At 37.9% G+C, this 25,700-nt stretch overlaps 1 protein-coding gene across 4 annotated transcripts in view; it reads right to left on the reverse strand.

Moving 5' to 3' along the window:
• Window positions 1-25,700, reverse strand: part of fat1a (FAT atypical cadherin 1a) — a 173,624-nt gene that overhangs the window by 47,724 nt on the left and 100,200 nt on the right. For all 4 annotated transcript variants that reach the window (XM_072252625.1, XM_072252624.1, XM_072252623.1 and 1 more), the window contains exons 5-10: window positions 22,148-22,477; window positions 20,530-20,740; window positions 15,340-15,479; window positions 9,731-10,006; window positions 7,801-8,011; window positions 1,601-5,671 (exon numbers count right to left, since the gene is read on the reverse strand). In XM_072252625.1, coding sequence (XP_072108726.1) covers window positions 1,601-5,671; window positions 7,801-8,011; window positions 9,731-10,006; window positions 15,340-15,479; window positions 20,530-20,740; window positions 22,148-22,477 — 5,239 coding nt within the window. The remainder of the gene's footprint in view (window positions 1-1,600; window positions 5,672-7,800; window positions 8,012-9,730; window positions 10,007-15,339; window positions 15,480-20,529; window positions 20,741-22,147; window positions 22,478-25,700) is intronic.

The raw sequence follows: 25,700 nt of genomic DNA on the forward strand, positions 1-25,700 counted from the left end.
ACATGATCAATCCAAATTAGCTTAACCTTCATTGGATAAATATTAAGTTCAGTAAAATGCAAATCTAGAATGTAATTACATCAAAATGAGACCAGATCAAAAATAATTTTGTAGAACAGAATCAATAGGTAAGTTACATGATACCTTTCCAAATGAGTGATGGGGTCAATGGGCCCAAAGTTAAGTACTCCCATGACTATCTGTCTATGTATGATTCTGGCAGCAATTTATGGGAATGTTTAACATATAGTGCAGGAACAAATTACTCCATATTTTCAACACAAATGTTTATTGTTAATCTAAAAACAGAGTAAAAAATTAAGCACTAAAGAAAGGTCACTGGAAAAACAAGTGCTGAAGGGGATTGGTAAGCTTAAACAGGCAACACACATCAAAGTTGCTGGTGAACACAGCAGGCCAGGCAGCATCTCTAGGAAGAGGTACAGGCACTCATTCGCTCTGAAAAATTTCAATTTTGTTTTAAACTGGTCTAAAGTTTCAAAAAAGATTATTGTAACATTTACGTTTTGTTAAAAGATTTTTTTTAACTAACAGATATGACAGACAAGGGCTTGGAATTTTCTGTAATGACACTGCTAGGATGAACATTGAAAGTATACAGATTTGTTTGCACTGATACTACCTTAGTGAAGTAATACCATAACTAACTGGCCAAGTAATTTCAACATACCAGAATAAGCTCAGTGTCAGGCACAGAACAGAAATGGCTAAAAATAACAACTCTAAGGAATTTGATGCTATTTAGACCAGGAAGTGTTTCAAATTGAAATGCATAAATTGATCTGAGAGTGACCACACCCAACCTACCACCACTGAAGATGCGCAGCACAGAAACCACAGCATTTTAGTTTCAATGCCTCTGACGATCATAATCCCAGAGCAGTTTAGGATTTATTATTTGGATATTAATAAAATGTACATGTATACTTTGTGATTACAAAACCACAATTACAAAACACTAATTTCATACAAAATAGACTGCATTTTAAGATGAGGAGTCAACAATATGCTTCAGTCTGAGATAATTAACTTCAGCTGCCTCACACTGACCAAGCCGACTAATTTTTCAAACAGACTGTTCTGGCAACACAATTATTTCTCAATTTAAGTTATTAACTACAATTCCTGTGATTGAATGATATGCCTGAACCGACTTCTATAACAAAGACAGTGAACTAAGGAAACAATTTCTTGACTGATTTTAAGTAGGGAAAAGAAACATGGGCAGTACTTCAGCTGTTACTGAGGATCACTACACACTGCTGAATTCCAGAAAATTATAGAATGCCCTAAATCTCGCATCCTGGAATTTCTGCACCATAAAATTCGTCAAATCCTTACACATTAAACTAAATGAAAATGTTTCCGAGTTTTGTGTAACGGAAGCTGTCAACTTTCATGCAATTATCCTGTTCGTTTGGGAAAAGAAATTTAAATCTATGAATTTAGATTACCCTGTCTGATTATGGCAATTTTCTTCTACAAGAAAACTACAGTTAGTTAACACATATATTCTTAAAACAAGAGTTAAGACCCCATATTGGCATAATACAATCAAATACTCTAGCATAGTTCTCACCTGTGATGTAACAGGTAACTTGTCTATTCACTTCTTCAGTATCAGCATCTGTAGTACTCAGTATAGCAATCACTCCACCAGGAGGGTCATCTTCACTCAGAGTTCCTTTGTACAGCTCCGCAGTAAAGCGTGGGGGATTGTCATTTACATCAGTGACGGTGAGGTCCACTACCGTAGTGGATGACAACTGGACCTGCTCTCCCTGATCAGATGCCACCACGATGATTCTATACTTTGTCTGCTCCTCATGGTCCAACTCTTTGAGGGTTGTTATCCAACCGGTTTCACTATTAATGGTGAAAAGATCGAGCACGTGATCCAGATCCTGAGATTGAGCTAAGCTGTAAGTCACCTGGCCATTCACTCCAGAATCCAGGTCTGAAGCTTTTACTTGAATTACTGTGGTTCCATCAGGCATATTTTCCACAACAAAAGCTTCGTAAGGATTTGAATCAAAAATGGGTTTATTGTCATTCTCATCTTTCACTTGAATGCTTACATCCACAGAAGAAATAACCTCATATCCCTCAAAAGGATATTGTGCCAGGACTGTAATCTGGTACCATTTGGTTATTTCATGATCAAGAGATTTTTCAGTCTTTAGTTTCCCGGTATCACGTTCTATAGCAAATATTTCATCCATGTTACTTTCAGGAGTATTTCCCTTCACAAGACTGTAGAACAATGGCTGATCACTTTCTGCTCTGATCAAATTAATCACAGTTCCAACATTTGTTTCCTCAGAGATGGCAAATGTGTAGAAAGGTTCTGTAAATACTGGAAGGGGAACTTCTGGGAGAAGTATTCTTACATAGACAGGAACAACAGAATCTAGCTGTGGAATTCCACCATCTTTAGCTCTGACAACAAAAGTATAAAAATTATTTTCTAATCCAACTAAGCTTTCTTTGGTGCTGATGACCCCAGTAAATGAATTAACTTGAAAGTTTTCCTCAACATTGTCAGAAGCAGCTTCAATGGCGTAGACGATATCTGCATTGCTACCTTCATCAGCGTCAGAAGCTATAATTCTAATGACTGAAGATCCCTTTGGAGCATATGAACCAATGTTTATCTTATATTTTTCAGCTCGGAATTGAGGTACATTATCATTTTCATCGGTGAGTATCACATTAACATTGCAGAAAGCCACTTTGCCTCCACCATCTTTTGCCATGACACTGATAGTGATCACCTTCTCCACTGGGTTTTCACGATCCAATTTCTCTGAGGTGAAAATCTTTCCTTTTTGGTCAACAGAAAATCTATCTCTTGCAAAGTCATTAACAATTGAATAAGTTAAGTTCCCATAGATACCAGAATCTTTATCTGTTGCCTTTACTTCAATCAAAAGTGTCCCAATTTCTGAATTTTCAGCCAATTCTACTTCATAATCACTCTGAACAAAAACTGGATTATGGAAATTAGCAGTCATAATGTTTACTAGAACTTTTGCTGAGCTTCTAAAAACACCATCAGATACACTTACAGTAAGATTATAAACTGCCTCCAAATTCTGCTTGGGAAGGTTTGCAATAGTAATAATTCCCAACTTGCTATCTATGGCAAAATTCACCTGATCGTTGCCTGACATAATTGAGTATCGAAGTTTGTCCACATCAGAAGCATCTGCATCAGTGGCTTGCACATGCGTTACAAAGTGTCCCCGTGTTATGGGCTCACTTACTGACGCTTGGTACAGCAGCTCATTGAACAATGGAGGGTTATCATTCAAATCAGTGACATGCAGAGTGACAATAACATCACTACTAAGTTGGGGCTTTCCATTATCCAAAGCTCGAACAAGGAGATCATACTTTTGAATACGTTCGTAATCCAGCATCCGTGCGGTTAAAATGAGGCCACTGGAGCTATCAATGTGGAAATATTCAAAGTTTTTGGCCTCATCTTCTACTAACTGGTAGTACAGGACTTTATTTACTCCGGAATCTGAATCCGTAGCAGTGACCTGAACCACTGGTGTGCCCACCACCGATGCCTCAGACAGAGTAGCCCTGTACTTCCTCTCTGCAAACACTGGAGGATTATCGTTAACATCTTCCACCACGATATCAACAAACACCTCAGAGTATGATCCTGTCAGTGAGTCTGTTGCTCTTATGGTTAATTTGTAAGCAGGATGTGTTTCAAAGTCTAATGCGCTGATGACATTTATAACTCCAGTGTTGAAGTTGATTGTGAACTGATTGAAAGGGTCTCCATCTGCAATACTGTAAATGACACGGGGACCTTCTGGACTATTAGCCTGTACATAGGCAACGGGAGCATGCAGCTGAATATTCTCAGGTATCTCGATACTGTAGAATGGTTTCTCAAATACAGGCATGGCTTTGTTTATAACCGTGATGGGCACTTCAACTTCTGCAGAAAGTGATACCTCCCCTCCATCTTTCACAACAACAACAATAGCATACTCCATATTTGACAGGTTGGGCTCAAAATTCTTCTTGAGGGATATTTCCCCTGATGGCCCTATCTGAAAATGCTCATGGTGTTCTTTAAGATAATAAGAAACTTCTCCATTTTTACCGCTATCCTTGTCTACAGCAGTGACCTGGCGAATAACATGGCCCACTTCAGCATCCACTTGGACAATGGCATAATAAGGCAGGTTGACAAAGATGGGAGCATTGTCATTAATGTCTTCAACAGTAACCTTCACAACCACATGAGCCACTCTTGATGGATTTTTTTCTTCACTAACTTCAACCACTACATCAAACACTTCTTGCTCTTCACGATCAAATGGGATTCCTGTAGTTGCAAGAACACCCGACGTGCGACTTATTTTAAACTTTCTATCAGGATTAAGGATATGGTAAAATAATGGCTCATTCATTTCATTACCCACTGTAGTAATAATGGCTATAGTTTTAACCTCTGTGGAATTTTCCTTTACAACAGCAGAATATGAACTTTGGGTGAATTTTAGATTGCTTTCTTTGCTTTCTTTTATATTTATTCGCACAGAAGTTGTACTGGAAAACCTGCCATCACTTGCTCTAACTGTAAGTTCATAACGGCTCCTCAAATGAGTTGTGTTCTGCACTGAAATGAGCGCTGTCTTTGCATCTATGGAGAACTTCTCACCTATGTTACCATCGATTATGGAATAAATCAGATCGGCATTTGAATTCGAATCAGCATCCGAGGCATCTACAACAGTCACCTTCACGCCTTTGTACGTTGGCACAAGAAGAGGGACATCATACATATCCCGGGCAAAGATGGGAGGGCAATCGTTTACATCAATCACGTGAATGGTGACATTTGCAGCATGCTCTGCAAACAGTTGTGGATTTCCACTGTCATGCACTTGCACGGTGAAATTAAAAATATTCATCTGCTCATAGTCTAGTTTCTGCACTGCACGAATGGCGCCCGTGCTGGAATCAATAGCGAAGTACTTCCGGACAGATGGCTCGGCAATTTGATAAAACAGGAGAGCATTGGATCCTTCATCAGCATCTGTGGCTCGAATTACCAGTGGAGTACTTTGCTTATTCAGAACAACACTGTTGACATGGGCAGATTCACTAATGATTCCGACATACTCCGACTCAATGAAAACTGGCACGTTGTCGTTTTCATCTCGCAGTTGTATTAAAGTGGTGGTGTTGGTAGATAACCCAGCCATATTTGTAGCTTGAATTGTCAGTCGGTACAAAGCCAGTCCCTCATTGTCAAGTGCCTTCTGGGTAACAATGACTCCTGAGTTAGGGTTGATGTTAAATGCGCCACCTGTATTTCCATCTTTTATTTCATAAACTATAGATGACTGGCTGGATGCAGTTATCAGGATAACAAAACTACCAATGCTGGCTCCTTCACTTATCTCTGCATAGTACTCCTGCACTGAAAACTTGGGTGCTGCATTATCAGAAATGGTCACAATGATGCGAACAGCAGTAATAGCACTCATTGGAGCAATACCCCCATCAGTTGCTTTGACTATCAGTTCATATTGCCTCCAGGTATTGCGATCCAAGCCTTTTGCAACTGTAATAGTACCCAGCACTGGATCAATGGCAAAGCTGTTGCCAACATTTCCTGTAAAAAGAAATAACAGCTTCGTTAAACATATGGGTATAGGACCTATTGTTATCATTAATTCAATAGCATAATAATTAGAGTTGGAGTATTAACGGCATATTATTCTCCAACCCTAGTACATTTGTTGTTAGAAATTTGTCCAAATCAGTAGGGTCACGATCATCGTGCAGTAGTGTCAGGACACTAACACACACCGGCTCTGCTTCCAAAATTTATTCCACAGGTTTAATTGGAACAAACTTCACAGTAGAATGCAATGCACCATTTCTACTCTGTAGCATGGTTAGTGTTACCAGCTACAGGGTGTTTTGTTTTTTTTTACTATTACAATTCCGTTTGCAGTTTGTTGTCTTTTGCAGATTGACTGTTTGCCCATCCTGCTGGGTACGGACTTTCATGGAATCGATTGGCTTTCTTGGATTTACTGTGTATGCCCACAAGGAAATGAATTGCAGGGCTGGCTATGGTGACATATATGTACTTGATTATAAATTGACTTTGAAATGTTGATGACTCGGATATTAAGCATTCAGCAACCTGGGTCCCATGCCAGTTAATGAGAGACTTGACAATCTTTCCACTCCTTCTTTGTACCCATCTGAATTATTCTAAATCCTATGGCTGCCTGAGAGGCCTGGCAGGCAGAGTAGGAGAGAATGGTTAGTGGTGTAGATATTTCTCAAAAAGCCCCACAATTACGGTAATTGATAACTATTAAAAACTATCTCCCAAGAGACATCTTGCAAATGGTTTAAGAATTACTTATATGGTGGTAAAACCCCAGGAAGAAACTCTTAGCAACAGATATACTATCCTAACTAAAAATGGAATTTTGGAGAGGGTCTGAAACATTTACATCAAGTTTACTGGCCAGTTACAGACAAGCAGTTGGATGTACATAACTAATACACAGACAGTATAATTTCTCTAGGAATAAATCGTCACACACTGCTTGCCACAATGCACTGTTAGGCAATCTTTTAATGATTGTAAATAGACAGCTCACAATCCAATTTCAAAGGCCTATGCATCTTTAGTCACTATCTAGCTACCTTTTTTTTAGTAAACTACAGTCTCTAGCTTTACAAATAAACTTCTAACACAGCATTTGAAGGTCATCAAATGTAATTTGCAGCAGACAGGCCAAACTCTTCTCAGCTTCAAAGCTCACAACCCTATAAAGCTGACAGGCTGTCATATTCTTAAGATTATTTTTCTTCTTACTCCACTGGACAGATATCAAAGTCATTCATAATTTTTCATTCTTTGTTTTAGAATATACAGTTTGAATTATGATTTAATACTTCACGATTTGGTAGAAGTTTTCATTTACTGCAAGTACTTTTGCCTTTCCCATAAAATAAAGATCATGCAGAATTCAAACCACTCTAGGCATCTCAGGAATGTGTTTACAATATGTTGAATTCAGCATTCACCATAGTTTCCCACCCCCAGTATATTGTCTCTTGTATAAAGTACAATGCTGGGAAAATAGAAAAAAAATGCCTCTATAGGTTAATAATGTGTCAATGAGGAACACTATGAAACAATCTCATTGTTTCTGTGGGTCTTGACGTCCTTTTCCTAATGGAAACAAGTGTAAATTCCCTACACAAAGTCTAGAAGTTAAAGAGAAGTAGCCATCAAGAATCACAGCCCACTAGTAAAATCTAAACGTGAAAATTCTTGTATCCTGACATTACCATGGGAAGGAGGAAGCATGTCAGGGGGCTGGTAGCTGAAATGGAGTGGAATGCCTGGCCTACTCTGGACTGAAACTGAAATCTCAGCATACTTTGTTTCCATTCCAATCTCACATACATGTTTTTGGTCATTGGTATGCTTAAGGTTTAACCTTCTTCCAATTTAAGCATTTCTTCCCTATTGACTGTATCTTTCCTAGCAGTTCTCCATTGAATTGTAAGGATTATTCACACTCACTAATTTCTTTCATTGATCGTTTACTTTCCACTCGTTTCTATAGATTTGCAAGAGTTCCTGTTTATTCTGTTAGTTTTGCACCTGAAATACTAGCCCATCTTTGTCTTCCGCTGATGCCAAATGAAACAAACAAGTCTTGCTTTATGTAAATATCAATAAAGTGACAAATTAAGGCAAATCATTACCTGACTCAATAGTGTATGTAATTTCTGCATTTTTCCCCTTATCTTTATCCAATGCTGTAACCTGAAGTACTGCTGAGTCAACTGCAGCAGACTCAAACACACGACCAGTGTAGGAAGAGCTGGTAAACCATGGTGCGTGGTCATTAGTATCTTCAATATTAACAATAACTCGCACATAATTACGTTTGACAGGAACATCTTGATCTCGAACCTTGAAGAAACAAAAACAGAAGAATTCAATAGCAAAACAATCATTTAACCACCTCTTAGCACTTACACTTAAAATCATAATATGGTAAAAAAAATTGTGATATTAATTAACAGTCCTTTTTTCCATTGATCTTATTTTCACGTCAATTGTAAAGAAAATCAGGTGAAAAATGAGATAACAATTCTCCATTTTGTGTGTTTATCAATTTCACCACAAAGCTGAACCACTGCAGCATAGACTTTTAAGTGTCAATATATATACACAACTCGGAAAAAAGCAAACAGTAATATTATTATACAAAAGCTGGATAAATGGAAACGTATGGGACATAAACCCTGCAGTGTTTTTCTGCCAGAGAAATATGCACAAAGATGCGAGGAAGGAACTTGAATTAAGAATAGTGAGGTTATGCAAACCCTGGAAGTTGCATCCTGATTAGAGGGGAAATTTTGCTGCAAATAATTCAGGGGTCTAAATAATATTCTTAATCTATTCTCCTATTTTCAAAGGCAAAAAAGGATCAAAGAAAACTGGAATGTGAAGCCCCAGATATTAATTTTGGGGATGGGATGTGGAAGTTGGAAGAAACATGTAGAAATTGGTGCTATGACAATTGCAACTAAACATATAACACATTAAATACATTAGGAACCATTTATGAACAGGTACCAACAGGTCAATGCTTATGGATTCTGCATTAGTATTCAAAATAACACATTTCTTCTTCAGCTCAGGCAGTCCCTCAAGATTGAGGAAAACTCAGTTGTAGTGTATGTTCTGCAGTGACTGATGAGATCAGGCTCTTCTGCAGATTGGACAAGAGATGCTTGACAGATTAGATTAGATTAGATTAGAGCAGGCAGTTTCTGAGTTGTGAGCTCTATCTGCCAAGTACACAGGGCTTCTGGATATTGGGATTCCCATGAGTCAGTGGAGATGTTGCAATTCCCCCAAGGAAGCCTTGATTAGATTCTTGAATCTACATGGATTTCCTTAAATATACATGTACTAACAGTACAGTAACTGAATTGACTATGCATTGGCAACTATATTACATCCTCTCCTCACAAGCCACGGTGAATCACCAGCTGTGTGCAAAATACACCATGTGAGTGCATCAGTCAGTGTTACCATTATCAATGGAGAATACTGGGGGCAACTTAATAGTCCTCGGCAACACATTAGAACACTCACTGGCCAAATGTGTTAACTGCTACCATTACAGAAACTTTTTTTTAAAATATCTGAACATTGCTAGGAAAGTAATTAATAATGCATGGATAAGTCTATCATTAAATGTATTGATGACTACCGATGTAGCTGGTTGCTATCAGCACGATGGTCTGCTGCTCAGTGTCTGTGCATACTTCACTCACATTAGAAACGCAGGCCAATCACTGCATCTGTATGTCATAAAGTGCAGTTTTAACACATTTGGCAAGCTGTTACCGGTAACCATGGAGGTGGAACTGCAGAACCATAAATAATTGGTGAAATAAAATGAGTTCCAGACTTGGAAAAATATTCCAGTCTCTGGTACATTGATCCTTCACCCGAATGAGAACCAAGTCCGTCCTTCATTCTGATGACTGCAGTCAAACATAATTGATGAAAAGATGAAAAAGGTGCAATAGATATACTGGAAAAATGTTTACAGAGCATTGGCAGGTATAAAAACTAAAATGCAGCCAAACCACATTTAAAACACATCAAACTCACCATTATAGTAAGTACATGCTGATGCTTGGTTTCATGGTCCAGTTTTTCTGCTGTGAAGAGAACACCAGTAGCAGGGTCCAGCCTGAACTTTTTCAGACTGCTTGGATCAGTGCTGCTTTGAAGAGTATAAATCAGCTTGTTCTTCTCATCCTTATCACTGGCACTAACTTGCAGAATAACCGTTTCAGGAATTGTGTCTTCTGGAATACTAACTTCATATTCAGATTTGGAAAACTCAGGTCGATGATCATTTGTATCAATAACTCTAATGTATACCTGAAAGGATGTAGAATTTGATCACTTTAAAATTACCACATTCTTTAATATCTCAAGAAAACCTCACAATCTAATACCAGTTTCATCATTCAAAGCTTTAGCACTAATCACTGCTTGTAATGCAGACTTGGCCGGCTCCCCCACTGGACTTAGTCTGGTGAGGAGGGTGTGAGAACACCCAGCAGGACTAATACAAACAAGACCTGACAAAGGGCAGATGAGCTCCTTGTGAGCCAACGGCCATCTTCCGTGGAAGAGGTTAAAGCCTCACCACGTATCTACGAATCGTATGCTATGCACCTACTTAGAAGAGACACGATGAAAATCTTGGGCGCTGCACCGTGTGCCTGGACCCGCCCAAGGCCTCCGCCTAAGGAAGGGCTGAGCTCAAAGAAGTGGCCACGGCTGCAGGCTGACACAGCCTCGGGCTCGAGTTCTGCAGGGGTGGCGGCAGGCAGTGCCAAGGTGGCCAGCACAAAGAACAAACCGGAGAGAGACTGTACTCTGTGCTGTCGCAAGATCGAAAAGGATGGAGGTGCATAGCCGCCAACCCCGGTTTCAGGATGGCACCCACTGACTGACTGAATGCAGAAAGAGTGCAGAATAATTTTATGTTAAAAATGGATAATTGGCACTTGGGTTAGGTATTAAAGGCTGAAATGAGTACTGAAATTACTAAGTTAGAACAGTGTGTTAAAGCAACACATCTGCCTCTGAAACAAAATATTAATAATTCTCAAAACTACCAGTAAGCTGTGCTGGTAATGCAGACAGTCCTTATTCTCAATGATGTTCCTCAAAAGTTGCAGTCTTGCTCATCTTTGCAATCATTCAACTGACTCCTGCTTTCAAGAGCAGTTATGGTGTTGACTGCAATTTGCTTCTTGTCCACCCACTGAAAAGTACAATGGAAATTACATCGCTCTCAAAATTGCAAAAATCTTATTTTTGTAGACCAATTCTGAATTAATTTATTAAGTGCACATGAAGTGCTTAATTTTGCTGACTAAACTGCATATTTTCTCAATCCCTTATTGATAAGATGGCAAGATAATAAAACGGGCAGAGCTTTAATAACACTTCAGCATTAGAGATTAGTGAGATCTTTAGTACCGCAGGCTGAAGACATATTGTAGTATGATGAAGGGTATAGAATAAGCAGTGGGGGTAAAGGGTCGAAAGATTTGGATTCACTGGAGTGGATCCCTATGAACTAAAGAGCAGAGAAGTTTACCAATAGCAATGTATGGACATTTGTTTTAGTGAACACTGTAGCTAAGGAGTTGGTATAGGAGGGAGGGCATAAGACTTTTGGATCATTGGGCTCTCTTCTAGGGAAGGTGGGACCTGTACAAAAGCAATCATTTGCACCTGAACTGGAGGAGGACTAATATCCTAGCGGGAAGGTTTGTCAATGTTGATGCTGCACGGTGGAGTTTAAACTAGAGTTAGAGGACTGGGAAGCAGAGCATCAGAACAGTTCACAGAGAGGATGTGGAGACTGATGTTGGTAAGACCTCTGACAACTGATGTCCTGAGCTGCATATATTTCAATGCAAGAGGTATCGTAGGAAAGATGGATGATATTGCTGAAGATGAGGTAGTTGGTTTACCTAAAGAGGCAACGTGTACTGAGGAGAGGCAGCTGAAAGGGCAAAATTGCGGTCAACAGGATGAGGTGCAATGTAAAAGGTGGACAAGAATTGGAAAGGGGTGAATATAGGACTGAAGACATTATATTTGAATGCATGCAGTATATGGAATAAGGTAGAAGAACTTGCAGCACTGTTGCAGATTGGCACGTAAGATGTTGTAGGCATCACTGAATCATGACTGAAAGAAGATTATAGCTGGGAGCTTAATGACCAAGGACACACATTATATCAAAAGGACAGGCAGGAAGGCAGAAGATGCAGCATTGCAATGTTGGTAAAAAAATTAAATCAAATCGTTATAAAGAGGTGACATGGGGTTGGAAGGTGTTGAATCATTGTGGATAGAGCTAAGGAACTGCAAGGGTTAAAAAACCCTGATTGGAGTTGTATACAGAACCCCAAACAGTAGTAGGATGCCGTCCACATATTATAACCGGTGATAGAAAATGCTCAACAAATTGGCAATGTTACTATAGTATTTCATTACACAGGTAGATTGGGAAAATCAGGTTGGTGCTGGAATCTGAGAGGGGGAATGTCTCCAGTGCCTACGAGATGGCTTTTTAGAGCAGCTCATGGTTGAACCCACTAGGGGATCAGCTATTCTGGATTAGGTGTTGTGCAATGAACCAGAATTGATTAGAGAGCTTAAAGTGAAAGAACCCTTAGCGGCAAGTGATCACAATATGTCCAAATTCACCCTGAAGCTTGAGAAAGAGAAGCCAGATGCATCAGTATTACAGTGGAGTCAAGGGAGTTACAGAGGCATGAGAGATGAGTTGGTCAGAATTGATTGGAAAAGAACACCGACAGGGATAATGGCACAGCAGCGATGACTGGAATTTCCGGAAGCAATTCGGAAGGCACAGGATACATACATCCCAAAGAGGAAGTAGTATTCTAAAGGAAAGAAGACAGCCAGTAATATTAAAGAGTTACCAAAAGTTTCTTCAGATACATAATGTGTAAAAGAGAGGTGAGAGTGGATTTCAGACCAGTGGAAACTATGCTAGAGAGGTAGTCATGGGGGACAACGAAGTGGCAGATGAATTGAATAAGTATTTTGCATCAGTCTTCACTATGGAAGAGAATAGCAATATAGTGGAAGTTCCAGGTGTCAGGGGCCGTGAAGTGTGTGAAGTTACCATTACGAAAGAGAAGGTTCTTGGGAAACTGAAAGATCTGAAGTAGGTAAGTCACTTGGACCAGATGGTGTATTGCCCAGGGTTCTGAAAGCGGTGGCTGAAGTGATTGTGGAGGCATTAGTTAAGATTTTTCAAAAGATCTTTCTGGAAAATTGCAAATATCATTTCACTCTTCAAGAAGGGAGAGGGACAGAAGAAAGGAAACTATAGGCTAATTAATCTGACCTCAGTGGTCGAGAAGATGTGGAGTCGATTATTAAGGATGAGGTCTCAGGGTACTTTGAGGCATTTGATAGAATAGGCCGAAATCAGCATTGTTCCTTCAAGGGAAAATTGTGCCTAGCAAACCCTTTGGAATTCCTTGCAGAAATAACAAGCAAGATAGAGAAAGGAAAATCAGTTGATGTTGTGTACTTTGATTTTCAGAAGGAATTTGACAAGGTGCCACACATGAGGCTGCTTAACAAGCTACCAGACCATGGTATTACACGAACGACTCTAGCATGGATAAAGCCCAGAAGGAAACTTGGATCAGCCATGATAAAATGATGGAATAGACCCAATGGGCCAAATGGCCTAATTCTGCTCCTATTTCTTCATGGTATTATATTCATTTTTTTTTTGTGAAAGGCTTACCAAAGGAGTGAGCTTTGGAGGAAACGGCTTCAGAAAACTTGATCCTTCCCCTGAGGTGGCTTTGATCAGGGGCAAGTACTCTAGAGATTCTGTTCATTTGCCTGAGCTTTCACTTCTTTTTTATCAATCTCAACACAAAAAAGATTCTGTTATTCGCTTCTGATGCAGCTTTCTGAGCAACTTTACTGAGAAATTTGACGCATATTTGCTCAAGATGCATTTTACTCTAGTATTGATTTTTCTGATCTGTTTACACTACCACCATATTACCACATCACTGGTATCCATACAGAGCGGTAACACACAATCTCCCCATAGTCTCCTTTCAGATGCGCCCAACACCTATCAATATCCTTTCTAATCTATCTTTGATTCCCTCACCATTAAAGATCTTTAATGAAAGCAAACTATTGTTGTCATGCGAATGCTATGCACAAGTCATTTAATTTAAAGTCATTTTCATTGACATCTTCCTAACTCTTTATCATAGCCTCACCTATAGATCAATCATCACTTCTCTAATTTCCCTTAATATTCTGCTGACATTGTGCAAGGAGTTTAGGGAATATCCAGAAACATTCTAACTAGCTTCATACATAGAACAACAGATCCATTTATCACTTTTAAAAGGCCCACTTGATTTACCGATCCAACGATTCATTTACATTTTGCATCTCTTTCCCATCCTCCCAAGGACCCTGCCATATTACCAGGATGCTGCCTGGCTTTGAGAGCATGTCATTGAGGATAGGTTAAGCAAGCTAGGCCTTTTCAATGGCGGATAAGTGATGAATTGAAAAAGGTGTACAAGATGATAAACAGGCGTAGATTGAGTGGATAGCCAGAGACTTTTTTCCAGGCAGAAATGGCTAATACAAGAGTGGATGATTTTAAGGTGATTTTAAAGGGGACAGGGGGTCAGAGGTATATGAGACCGCTAATGTATTAAATGACATCATCATTCGAAGTGTACAGAGTGTTCACTGTTTTCCCATTGCTTCTTTGCTGCAGGAACCCACAGGTAGCCTTTCAATATGTTATGTTCAGTGCAAGTTTTATTGACAACTTTTCATCTGACTCATACTCATTTCACAGCTATAAAATATATATTAAACTCAAATTATTCCTATTTTCCCCATTCAAAATAATTAGTCCTAATTCAGTCAAGTAGTAAAAATCCTCCAGTGACCTTTCTGGCTTTAAAGACATAAATAAATTCTCAAAAGTATGAATTATTCTACTTAGGGAAAAATAAATAATCTTCCAATCTACAGTCTGGGAATTTCAACTTGCTTACGATTTCAATGATAGATCTTAAGAGTTTCAATTTATGGTAGAACTGAAATTGGATTCTAGTGCTGTAGACTTCTCACATCGTAACTAACAATTTCTTTCCCATGTTTGAACCTGAATACCTTATTTGTCAAGTTTTTTTTATTTTTATTATATTTTTATTAAAATGTAATGCTGCAACAGAAATTAATGAATTGAGGCTTTAAAAAAAATGTACTGCCAATATGCAGCTTGCAAAACTTCCCCAGCAAAAGACAACAAAAACCTTGTGCAACTCAGCACAAAGGGACTAAACCTACACATCTAATTTTATTATAAAAAACAATTACAGCTTTGATACAATTTCAGAACATGTTAAAGAGAAAAAAATCATACTTGGGTCATTCAAAATTACAAAATCAGCAGTCTGATGACAATAGAGAAGCTATTGATAAATTCAAAATGCATGTTGCAAATAAATAGAAAAGTACTATTAATATTACACCAAAAAGTAATCTAATGATTAAAATATTATGTAACTATAAATTTAACAACCACATGTCTCAGGAGAACCAAAGCAAATATTCTTTTAAGAATCAGAATCCTTTATCAGAAATTCAATTACCTGAGTGCTGATGGACGTTGTCCCATCTGTTGCCTCCACTGTCAAATTGTAATTTGATTTCTGTTCTGCATCAAGTGGTCTAGCAACAATGATGGTTCCACTACCTTTGTCCACGTCAAATCGGCTGTCATAGTTGCCACCTGGATTTAAACATTTGAAAAGGTAGAAATATAAACCACTGATTTTGCTCAACTTTCAAATTATACATAAATAAAAAAAACTGAACTCATTTCACTCAGCAGGCAAAAGTTGAATGTCATCAAATATAACTACTGCAAAACAAAATGAAACTCATGCAAAAGGAATTCCATTTGCCATTCCTTCCCAATCATTTTGCTAATATTAATTTTGATTCCATAAGACCATGACATAGGAGCAGAATTAGGCCATCTGGCCCATTGTGTCTGCTCTGCCATTCAATCATGGTTGATTCTTTTTTACCTCCTCCTCAACCCCAGTTCCCAGCCTTCTCCACATAAACTGTGATGCCATGTCCAATCAAGAACCTATCAATCTCTGCCTTTTGTTCAATTAAATGAAAGGGTGTATATTTTGACAAGTACCCTTTAAGTGTCAGAACTACACTTACTACAAAAACAAAACAGGCTATGCAGGAAAGTTGGCATCACACTGAAAGAGGAAAACAGAATTTTTTTTTGCAGCTGGTATGGGAGAAGGGGATCACAACTAGATTTAGGGAATGACACAGATTCTTGGAGCTGGGCAACATCCACTGTACCCCATAAATATCTCTGAATATTGGAATTGGCATTCTGATTATAACCATTAATAAATTACAGACTATTTTATTCATTCATAGACTATGAAAAGGTTGGGACATCATTATAGACTTCACCATACAAAGCATTTACATATAGATTTCATTATAAATATTGATGTTAATGGCTTCAATGTTAAATTAGGAGATCAAAACCATGATTCATGAATTCAAATTTGTACACATGAAAGCCTCTTAGCAGACATAAATATAACATTTCCTTCTCATTTTCAGGTATTCAGAACCATGAATTATGCCCAAAATTGCTACTTCTCCTTTAACCATCATGATTACAAATGAGTAATAGATTTAACAATTAGTTGAGATTTCATTCTGTCTTTGTACGTGACCACAGACCACTCAATGAACCCTCAACGTAATTGACAGACTGCCACTGTTTGGCAGACTAAATCAATTCTGAAATGCCAGAAACTAAACACACAAAAATTAAGTTCATTCTTAGCTAATTGTTTCCTGCTCATTAAAACTTTAGATAAAATATTTGCAGAACACCAGTGAAATCCATGAGAAAACATATCGTCAGGATTTTTGAAGATCACTGTTCTCAAGAGTATTTTGTTAAGTTATGCATTACAAAATCATGCAACATTCCTGAGAATCGCTATGCAACATTGAATTACATGGAATAAATTGGGACTTCTGCCATTCAGTTAGATCATAGCTTACTGGTGCTTCAGCTCTCGTGACACATCTTTGCTGCATATCCCTTAGGTAGTTAAGAGCCAGGAATCCCAATATCAAAAATTTAATTGACTAAAGATCCACTATATTTTAAGTCAGTGAGCCTTTCCATGTGAAAATGTGCTTCCCGATTTCCCTACTTAAATTCCTCAGTATTCAGGCATCTTTCAGAGAAGGTAAGTTTTATTGCATATACCTCAGTAAATACTAGGAATTTCAACATTTCAATTAGATTAGTCTAGCCAACTAAACTCAAGAGAGTTCAGCATTTTCAAATATCCATATAAAAAAACACAAATTAATTTTATTAATCACAAGCAGAGATATATCAACATACATTTCTTTAAGTTACAATGCTAAATAACATCATAGCAAGGTATTTGCACATCATCTAAATATTGCACTGGTGATTTGCATAACTAGTACTTTAACTTTTTTAAGATGACCAAGAATAAAGATTGTAGATGTGAAGAACCAACTTGGAATATTTTCAGAATAATGCACACAAAATTCTGGAGGAACTCAGTAGGTCAAGCAATATCAATGGAGGGTCAACACCTCAAGCTGAAATGTCAACTATTTAATCATATCCATGACCTGATGAGGTCTTCCAGCATTTTGTGCATTACTCTTTGGATTTCCAGTATCTGCAGAGTTCCTTGTTGTTTTGAATTATTTTCATGTCACATCTGGTGATATGTTTGATGCCTTATAGGTGGGACCTCATAAATAACGTGGTATTTTAATTACTTGCTGTCAAGTACACTAGACAATTTCTCATTGCTTCAGAACAAAAGTTAATAAAACCTTTAAACCCACAAAAAGAAATTAGTAAAACTGAACAGGGAATTTCTCTGATTTGTTGATTTATGCTGAATACTTTGTTTCTAAAATCTCCAACGTTAATAGCCCACTTTTTACAATTCCAATGACTGAATCCAGTTTTTAAACATTCTAACCATTATTTTTATAAAAGGGAATTTTGTTTGAAGCATTAGCTAATTACCTTTATACAACACATAAGAATATACTTAGAGGTCTATAAATCACTAAAAATCATTAATATTAGCAATTAGTATGGAATTACATCACAGAAAAAGCAAAATCTTGGGGAAAAAAAGGAAAGGAAATTGCCTTTTAAACTCACGGGGAGCATAGGTCATCAACTTTTTGCTGTTGATGTTTCTGTAGAAGGCAATTTCTTTCCTTATGAGGTCGAGTTGCTAGTTCAACACTCAACCCAGCACAGATGGAAAGCGTGCCAGGGGAGCCGGCTGGGTTCGAACTCGGGAGCCTTCGCTCCAAGGTCTGGCGCTGATGTCACTACGCCACCAGCTGGCTTCAAACTCTTGAACACTCACTTAATTTATTATCTTCCAATCAGAAATCAAATAGCTTAAATATCTGATTGGTCTAATGTAATTTTAGATCCTAATAGAACTTGGATTTACTTGTGGTTATTAATTATTCCCTCTTGTTATTAATGCTAAACAGCAAATGTTTATAGAACTGAATGAAATAAATATTTTCTGTCATAAAGCTGTTACTTCATCCAACATTTGCAATTTTCAAATATATGCCACATCACTATGTCACAAATGGAAAGTCATGACCAATAGTAATTTTTCAGATAAAGTTTGGTTTTAATATAGGAGTAACAGAACCATAAACCATTCACAGTTTTTAAGTTACTCACGTTGCGAATATAAAATCTTCTTTAAATTTCTGCATCCATGTTTATAATAGTTTGCCTGTGTATTTATTTCAATCATGCCCTACTACCTATTCAGGTGCTCTAGCACTATAAGTAGTAGGTTTATGGAAACTCTTTATTTAAAACATTAGAAATGGTGCATGCAAGTGTAATATACAGTGACAGATATACACAAAGAATGAACAAATCTATTGAATTAGACAGTGAATCGACTGTTTATGCAATCAATTACATCATGAATTGTGCTAAAATTGCTAACTTTCAGACAAAAGTATAAATTATCTGGACATTTTTCTTAGCTTATGAACAGTGAACAGCAAATGTAAAAGTTCCAATACTAATCTAATTAATAGATTGCATAATGTAGTACCAAAGTATAATTATGAGATGGCAGAAGATACCTTCTGCTGTACAGTTCAGCTCACAAGCCATCTGAAAGATATAAAACATTTCTCTAGTTTGATTGTCACCTTGCAGAGCCAGAAATATAGGCGAAGACAGAAAAGGCAGCAAGGATAGAAAAGAAAAGAAATGAGATTAGTTAATGAGAATCTGGATAAAGAGGTACATAGCAAGAGGAAAAATCATAAAAAGTACAATAAAAGATATTTCCATAATCCTGCGCTCCTGATGGAAAACAGCATTCGTGGAGGATATGCTTCATGACTTTTTTTTTGCCTGTGAGGATTAGTAAGGTGAAACTTCAAGGCCAAGCATCTGTGACCTAGATGCACTCTCTTTTTGAGTGCTGTTCCCCATCAGGAGTGTGGGTGAAACAATCACAACTCATTTCCCAGTCTTTAAGCAAACTGCAGTTTATACATAATAGCATGCACATGCTTGCATTCAACACTATCAGCCAAAGGAATATAAAGAACCATCATGGAATAGACTTAGATCATATTTTAAATGCAAAAATTACTGATCTAATGTAATACTAGTTATAGTTGGTCTTAGATACTGCAGTTTTCATTAATTTTAACTTAAGAAAATATACAAAGATGAATAAATTTGTTGTACTATTATAATCTCAGTTTTCAAAAAGGATTTATAATTCATATGTAAACAGTAGGTATTATGTCCATTCTGAAAATTACCTCCAATTTACAGTTTGGCATATATGATTCACTTATTATCTTTCACTCATTTATTCATGCATTTCTATACATAGAATAATACATTAATAATCAAGTGTTTTAAGTAAAAAAAACAATAAATGCACCTTCATCTTAAAAAATGTGAAGATGGTCTTTATATAACGGCATGGAGGCCAAGAAGGTATTAAGATTTCCGCAGAAAACACTAGGTCACTGTTATACTCCTCTCTGCCTTTTACTGGTAGCAAAACCAGTCAGGGGTTAGGATCCTGATTGATTTCTATCAAATACTGCGGCAATTTCCAAGTAGACATAGGACTAGGCGCAATTTTCATCATGTAACTGTAAAGGAGGGATGGATATTTGACTGTCAAATTTTAGTCATTGGGAAATGGACCACTAAAGGAAATGTCATTTTTTTCACACTTCCATGGCTTGTGGGCTCAGCTGAAATTGCACAATCTAATAACACCTTAAGACACAGGAGCATAATTAGGCCTTTCAGCCCATTGAGTCTGCTCCATCATTATATCATGGCTGATTTTTTTTGATCCCTCTTAACCCCATTCTCTTGCCTTCTCCTTGTAACCTTTGACACTCTTACTAATCAAGAATCTATCAACCCCCAATTTAAGTATACCCAATGACTTGGCCTGATATGATGCAAGTTGTGACCATCTCCTAGATTCATTATCTTGGAAGCAGGTAAGCTCTTTTGCCCTATTGGAGAGTGTACCAAATTCAAAAGTAGATGGGCCAAAAAAATAGAGAAACAATATCCAAAAACAAAATCTGCATTCAAATTAACAATTAATGTAAAGTAGGCAATTTGGGAAAAACATGTTTTTTATATGGAAAAAACTGAAATCCAATTGGGTAAAGTCCATCATATTTCTTACCAGTGATATCAAACCAGAGGGTAGTGCCAACTGGTTCAACAGCAATGACTCCGACCATATGAGTAACTGGATCACTCTCCATGACACTAAAGGAAAATGAAGGTTCTTCAAAGTTCCATGGTTCAGAAGGCGGCTCAGGTTTCACGATCCACTCGACGTGCAGCCGAGCTGTAGATGATTTCTGAGGACGTCCATTATCCACAACTTTTATCTGTCAAAAGATACAAATATTAATCAAATGTGTAATATGTACCACTTAAGAGAAGATGAGGCCTATACAGAATCCTTTGTGAATTCCCCCTCAAAGGTCCGTCAGCGCTGACTGTGCAACGCATTATGGAAGTTCAAGCTGCGCTGGAGGTTTGATGCCAGTGGATCTGACCCACTTCACCACTTGACTCAGCATGAGGCATGAAGCACAAATATACAAACTGACAGCTACCCAATTCCCATCCTGTCCCTTGACTTATCACCTGGAAGTGTTGATTGAATTGGTAAGCCTGAACACCACGTTATATATATATTCTTGTTATTTTAACTTAAAAGTATTTTACTTATTCATTTCACTGCTGCCACAAAATAATAAATTTACAGGTATATGCCAGTGATAATAAACCCGATTCTGAGGCCTAGTCACTTCTTGCAGTACGGCTGCTGCATTTAGACGAGTTGGTAGCTACAGTTCAACTGGTCCCTAAGGGCTTTTAAATGTGAGCTATAGCTAAGTTGAAAATGGAGGCATGCTGGATTAAACCCAACCCAACCTTGAGATACTCAAGCAGTACAAAGGTGAAGACAATTGAACAATTGCCTCCCTCTTCTTCCTTTTATTTGTAGCTATGTATTTCAGATAAGGATATCAAAATGAAACAAATGCAAAGAAGATATGTAAATAAAGAACATGAAGTTAGTCTCCAAGGAGAGTCACTAGCACTGGATTGATTCAGCTTCTTACTAAACATATTAAATATTAAGGATTCCATAAGGGAATGAACATTGTAAACAATGAAAATAACTAGTATTTAATCCAAATCCGCGTTGCATTTAGGAAATGACTTGAAGCAAGTCTTCCAGGTGATAACTACAAAGGCACACCCTAACACAATATTGTACACAAATAAGAATATCTTTGACCAACTGTGAAACAAGTATTGACAGCAGATGTAGTACATACAAATAAGCAACTCACAGACACCCTCTAAGATACTCCGAGAGAGTCAGAGTCAGACCCAAGGGGAAAAAGAGTCTATTTTATTGCTGGTAATCAAAACATGTTAAGTGAGGAAATAAAGAAATGGATAGGCATTACTTCTTCTTAGCATCGCCACAGTAACTGCTACCCTACCCACCAATTCTATGCTCATGACTGCACCTGGGTATCCTCGTCATGAATTCTAATATCCATTATGACATGAAGAGGATCTCAAACTCACAGCCTACTTTCCTTTTTCCCCTATACGTGAATGGTTAATGCAATATTCAGGAATCAACAACTGAACTGTTCAGTCAAGGGAAGACATTGAACACCTCTGCTTGCTTATAAATAGAAACACACGAATTTCTGAGCTTGTACATATGAAGATACATACAGCAAAAAGAAAACTGAAGATAAACTCACTGTGAGAATATCATATTCGCCCGCTGCAGAAAACTTCTTGGATGAGACAACGCCAGTTTTAGGCTCAATGAAAAACTTGCCCTGTTCATCTCCCTCTTCGATGCTGTATGATAATTCGGCATTCGGGCCTTCATCTTTGTCAGCAGCAACAACTCTAAAGATGGGTTCCCGCTTAATGGATTTCTCCCGATCTGGTTTGATTCGGTCTGGAAGCTTAACTTTATAAAACTTCTGCAAGAACTGAGGCTTATTGTCATTTTCATCCAAGACTTTCACTATGACTCTGGCAACAGTAGATTTGGGTTTGCTGTCATTGTCAGTAATTGTCACCTGTTGGAAGAGCAGAAGAAACACTATTGTTTATAACAATTATTTTATATATTCTGTGATATGCCCAAATATATGCCATTTAAAATAGTAAAAAATATGCCCACTAAAGGAAATAAAATTGGTTACTCCCAGATGAAAGACAACAGTCTTACTCTGCTTTACTAAAAACAATTTGAAACCACTGCACTGTGACAATAATAAGCATTAGTACTTTGGAAACATCTTTGACAAGAGGAAAGGAAATCCACCCATTATAGTTTACAAGGCACGCAAACCTGGATTTCATTTTTTTAATGATGCTCAAAGCAACTGCAATTACTTAAATAAGCCAACAATGGCACTAAATGAGACCCTTCAATCACTTTTCCTTTGGGTTTTCAGCAGGATCCTAAACAAGCTGATGGAATCAATAATTGACTAAGTTCTAAAATAAAATGTTACAGCAGTTTCTTTGAGCTATGCTACAGGCAACCACCCTCGCCACAAAATCTAATTGATGAAACTCTCAGGAAAAAAAGACAAGGTGGCTTGTGCAAGGAGCAATGATCCCTTCTGGTGAAGTAAGGGTGCATGTGTCCAAATGTGTTTAACGTGACCTTTGTTGGGATGGAAATCTTGCTGCTGATGTGAGATAATATATTAATAAGTGGCTCATGATATCATAATAATATAAATGAAGTAAATTTAATTCACAAATATACTCTCAAACAGCAATACTTTTTACTAACAAGCGGCTAGAGGAACTCAAATAAAGCAGGTGCTGGTGAAGGATTTGCAGATATTTTGGCTTGAAACATTGCACCATCTTTCCCAAAAACAGAATTTTGGATGTGCTTAGTACCTGTTTTCCATCCTCTTTTAATTGAGTATGTCAACCGTATTTTCCTCTGACTAAAAGTGATGGTCCATTATTAGCATTTCAAGCATGTGCAGAAAGTAACATAATGGGCCCAACTACAAATGGTTTGTCTCTCTCCCTGGCGTCAAGTGTAGAGTGTTTTGTCTAGTGCCTGTCTATTGTTCACCATGTGAAAACCCTCAATTTATCAACTCCAGCTGAGAGAGGAAAATTTTGCTCTCAGTATTTTTAGTGGAAGAAAAATGATTAAATGTCACTCCATGTTACATGATTTTTCCTTTAGTGAGATTAGCAAAAGACTGAATTTCTTGTATCAAAAGGCAGCTGCATTGGGTGTCTGCCAGAAATTTTGACCAGAAAATAAGCGTACTGAATATTATTGTAAATGGATTGACATCAGTAAACTCTGTCATATAAATGACTAATAATTAAATGGCAGTGCAAACGTTTTAAGACAAACCCTTGCACTAAAAGTTATCTCTACAAATGAAACTACAGAAATAAACAGTGATTTTCTCCATCATAAAATTTTGGTCAAATCAGCCACCATTTTGAATAGGCACAAGCTGAAAACAGAAAGAATAAAGAAAGACTACCAGCATCAACACTTGATACAAAATGATCTAACAGCAGCTGAAAACATTTTGAACAGAACCTCCCTGCTGGATCAAACATCTTCACCCAAAACGTCTACTCTTTTAAGATATAGACAGTTGAGTACACTTTATTTTCATTGAAAGCAACAATAGCTTCAGATGTTGTTTTAAATTGTGCATTTCCTTGATCAGTTTAGTTGAATATTTTAAATATGCATAGCCTGGTATTGAATCTAACTACCAACAGCTTCTGTGGTGTCCACACTGTAAAATACTCCAAAGCTCCAATTGCTCTTTCATTCCCAGACACAAAGGCATCTAAATTGCACTGAAAGGGCTTTAATTGTTCCCGTACTTTAATCCTTCTGATATCCCCACAATCTACATATTCCATTTGTTTTACCAAACAAGTGAACAACAAAAAAAAAGATGCATGAGCACATCAGAAAGCAATCACAATCAAGAAAAGTACTACCCATTACTCTTTTGTCTTTTCACTATTGTACAGCTGCATGCATGCAAAGTTGCTTGGCTTTCATCCCTATCAATTGTGCTCTAGCCAATGAATCACTGGAAATTGCTTCTTTTCCTCCTCGGCCCCAAACTACTAGATCTGGATATCCTCAGTGGATCTCCCCTTGACCTATTGCTCTTCCTCAGCTATCCGTAGCAACCCTCAGCAACATCATCTAGAAAAATAGCATCAATGTCTTTCGGTGTGATGATACATGAATCTACCACACCATTGCTTCTCTGATCACCTCCACTGCTTCTAAAGTGCCCAATCGTTTGTTAAAACACCTACTGAAAGATAAAAAGCTTTCACCAAGGGAAGACCGAAACCTCTGCCGTTGACTGCCTTTGTCACCAACTCAACCCCTTCCAGCAACGAAGCCAGATTGAACCTGCCCCACCGTTTTAATATCATCCATGACATCACACAACTTTCCCATCAATTAGATAGCCCGCTTCCACCAGAGTCTGGCTGTTCCTCATGTACTCTGCTCATCCACTACTAAAACTCACTCACACTTTCGTTACCCTAAGACTATCCTTGAAGGTCATTACTTTAACAAGGAACTAGTTCATCTGAAACACACACAAAATGCTGGAGGAACCCAACAGGTTAGGCAGCATCTATCAAAGGAATAAACAGCTGATACTTTGGGCCGAGACCCTTCATCAGGGCTCATGCCTGACCTGCTGAGTTCCTCCAGCACTTTGTGAGTGTTGCTCTGAACTTCCAGCATCAGCAGTATCTTGTGATTTTGGTTCATCTGCCCCACATTCTAGTTTTAAAGGTTGGCATCATGTTTTATATGATAAGCCTCCAATGAAGCAGCTTGGAATTCTTCACTACATTAAAGGTGCTCCAAAAATGGAATTTATTCTAAGCCACTACAGTCCATAACTGTTTACTTATTAAATAAAGGCAAATGATTATATATAGTAACACACACACAAAATCCTGGAGGAACTCAGCAGTTTAGCCAGCATCTATAGAAATGAATAAACAATTAACCGTTTGGGCCAAGAACCTTCCTCAGGTCGGGAGAGGAAGGGGGAAGATGCCAGAATAAAAAAGGTAGAGGGAGGAGGAGGATTAGCTAGAAGGTGATAGATGAGGCCAAGTAAAGTAAAGAAAGGCAAAGGGCTGAAGAAAAAGGAATCTGATAGGTGAGGAGAGTGGACCATGGGAGAAAGGGAAGGAGGGGCACCAGAAGGAGGTGATAGGCAGGTGAGGAAAAGAGGTAAGAGTCCAGAGTGG

Source organism: Mobula birostris, chromosome 3 (genome assembly GCF_030028105.1).
Source record: "Mobula birostris isolate sMobBir1 chromosome 3, sMobBir1.hap1, whole genome shotgun sequence".
NCBI classification, from domain to species: domain Eukaryota; kingdom Metazoa; phylum Chordata; class Chondrichthyes; order Myliobatiformes; family Myliobatidae; genus Mobula; species Mobula birostris.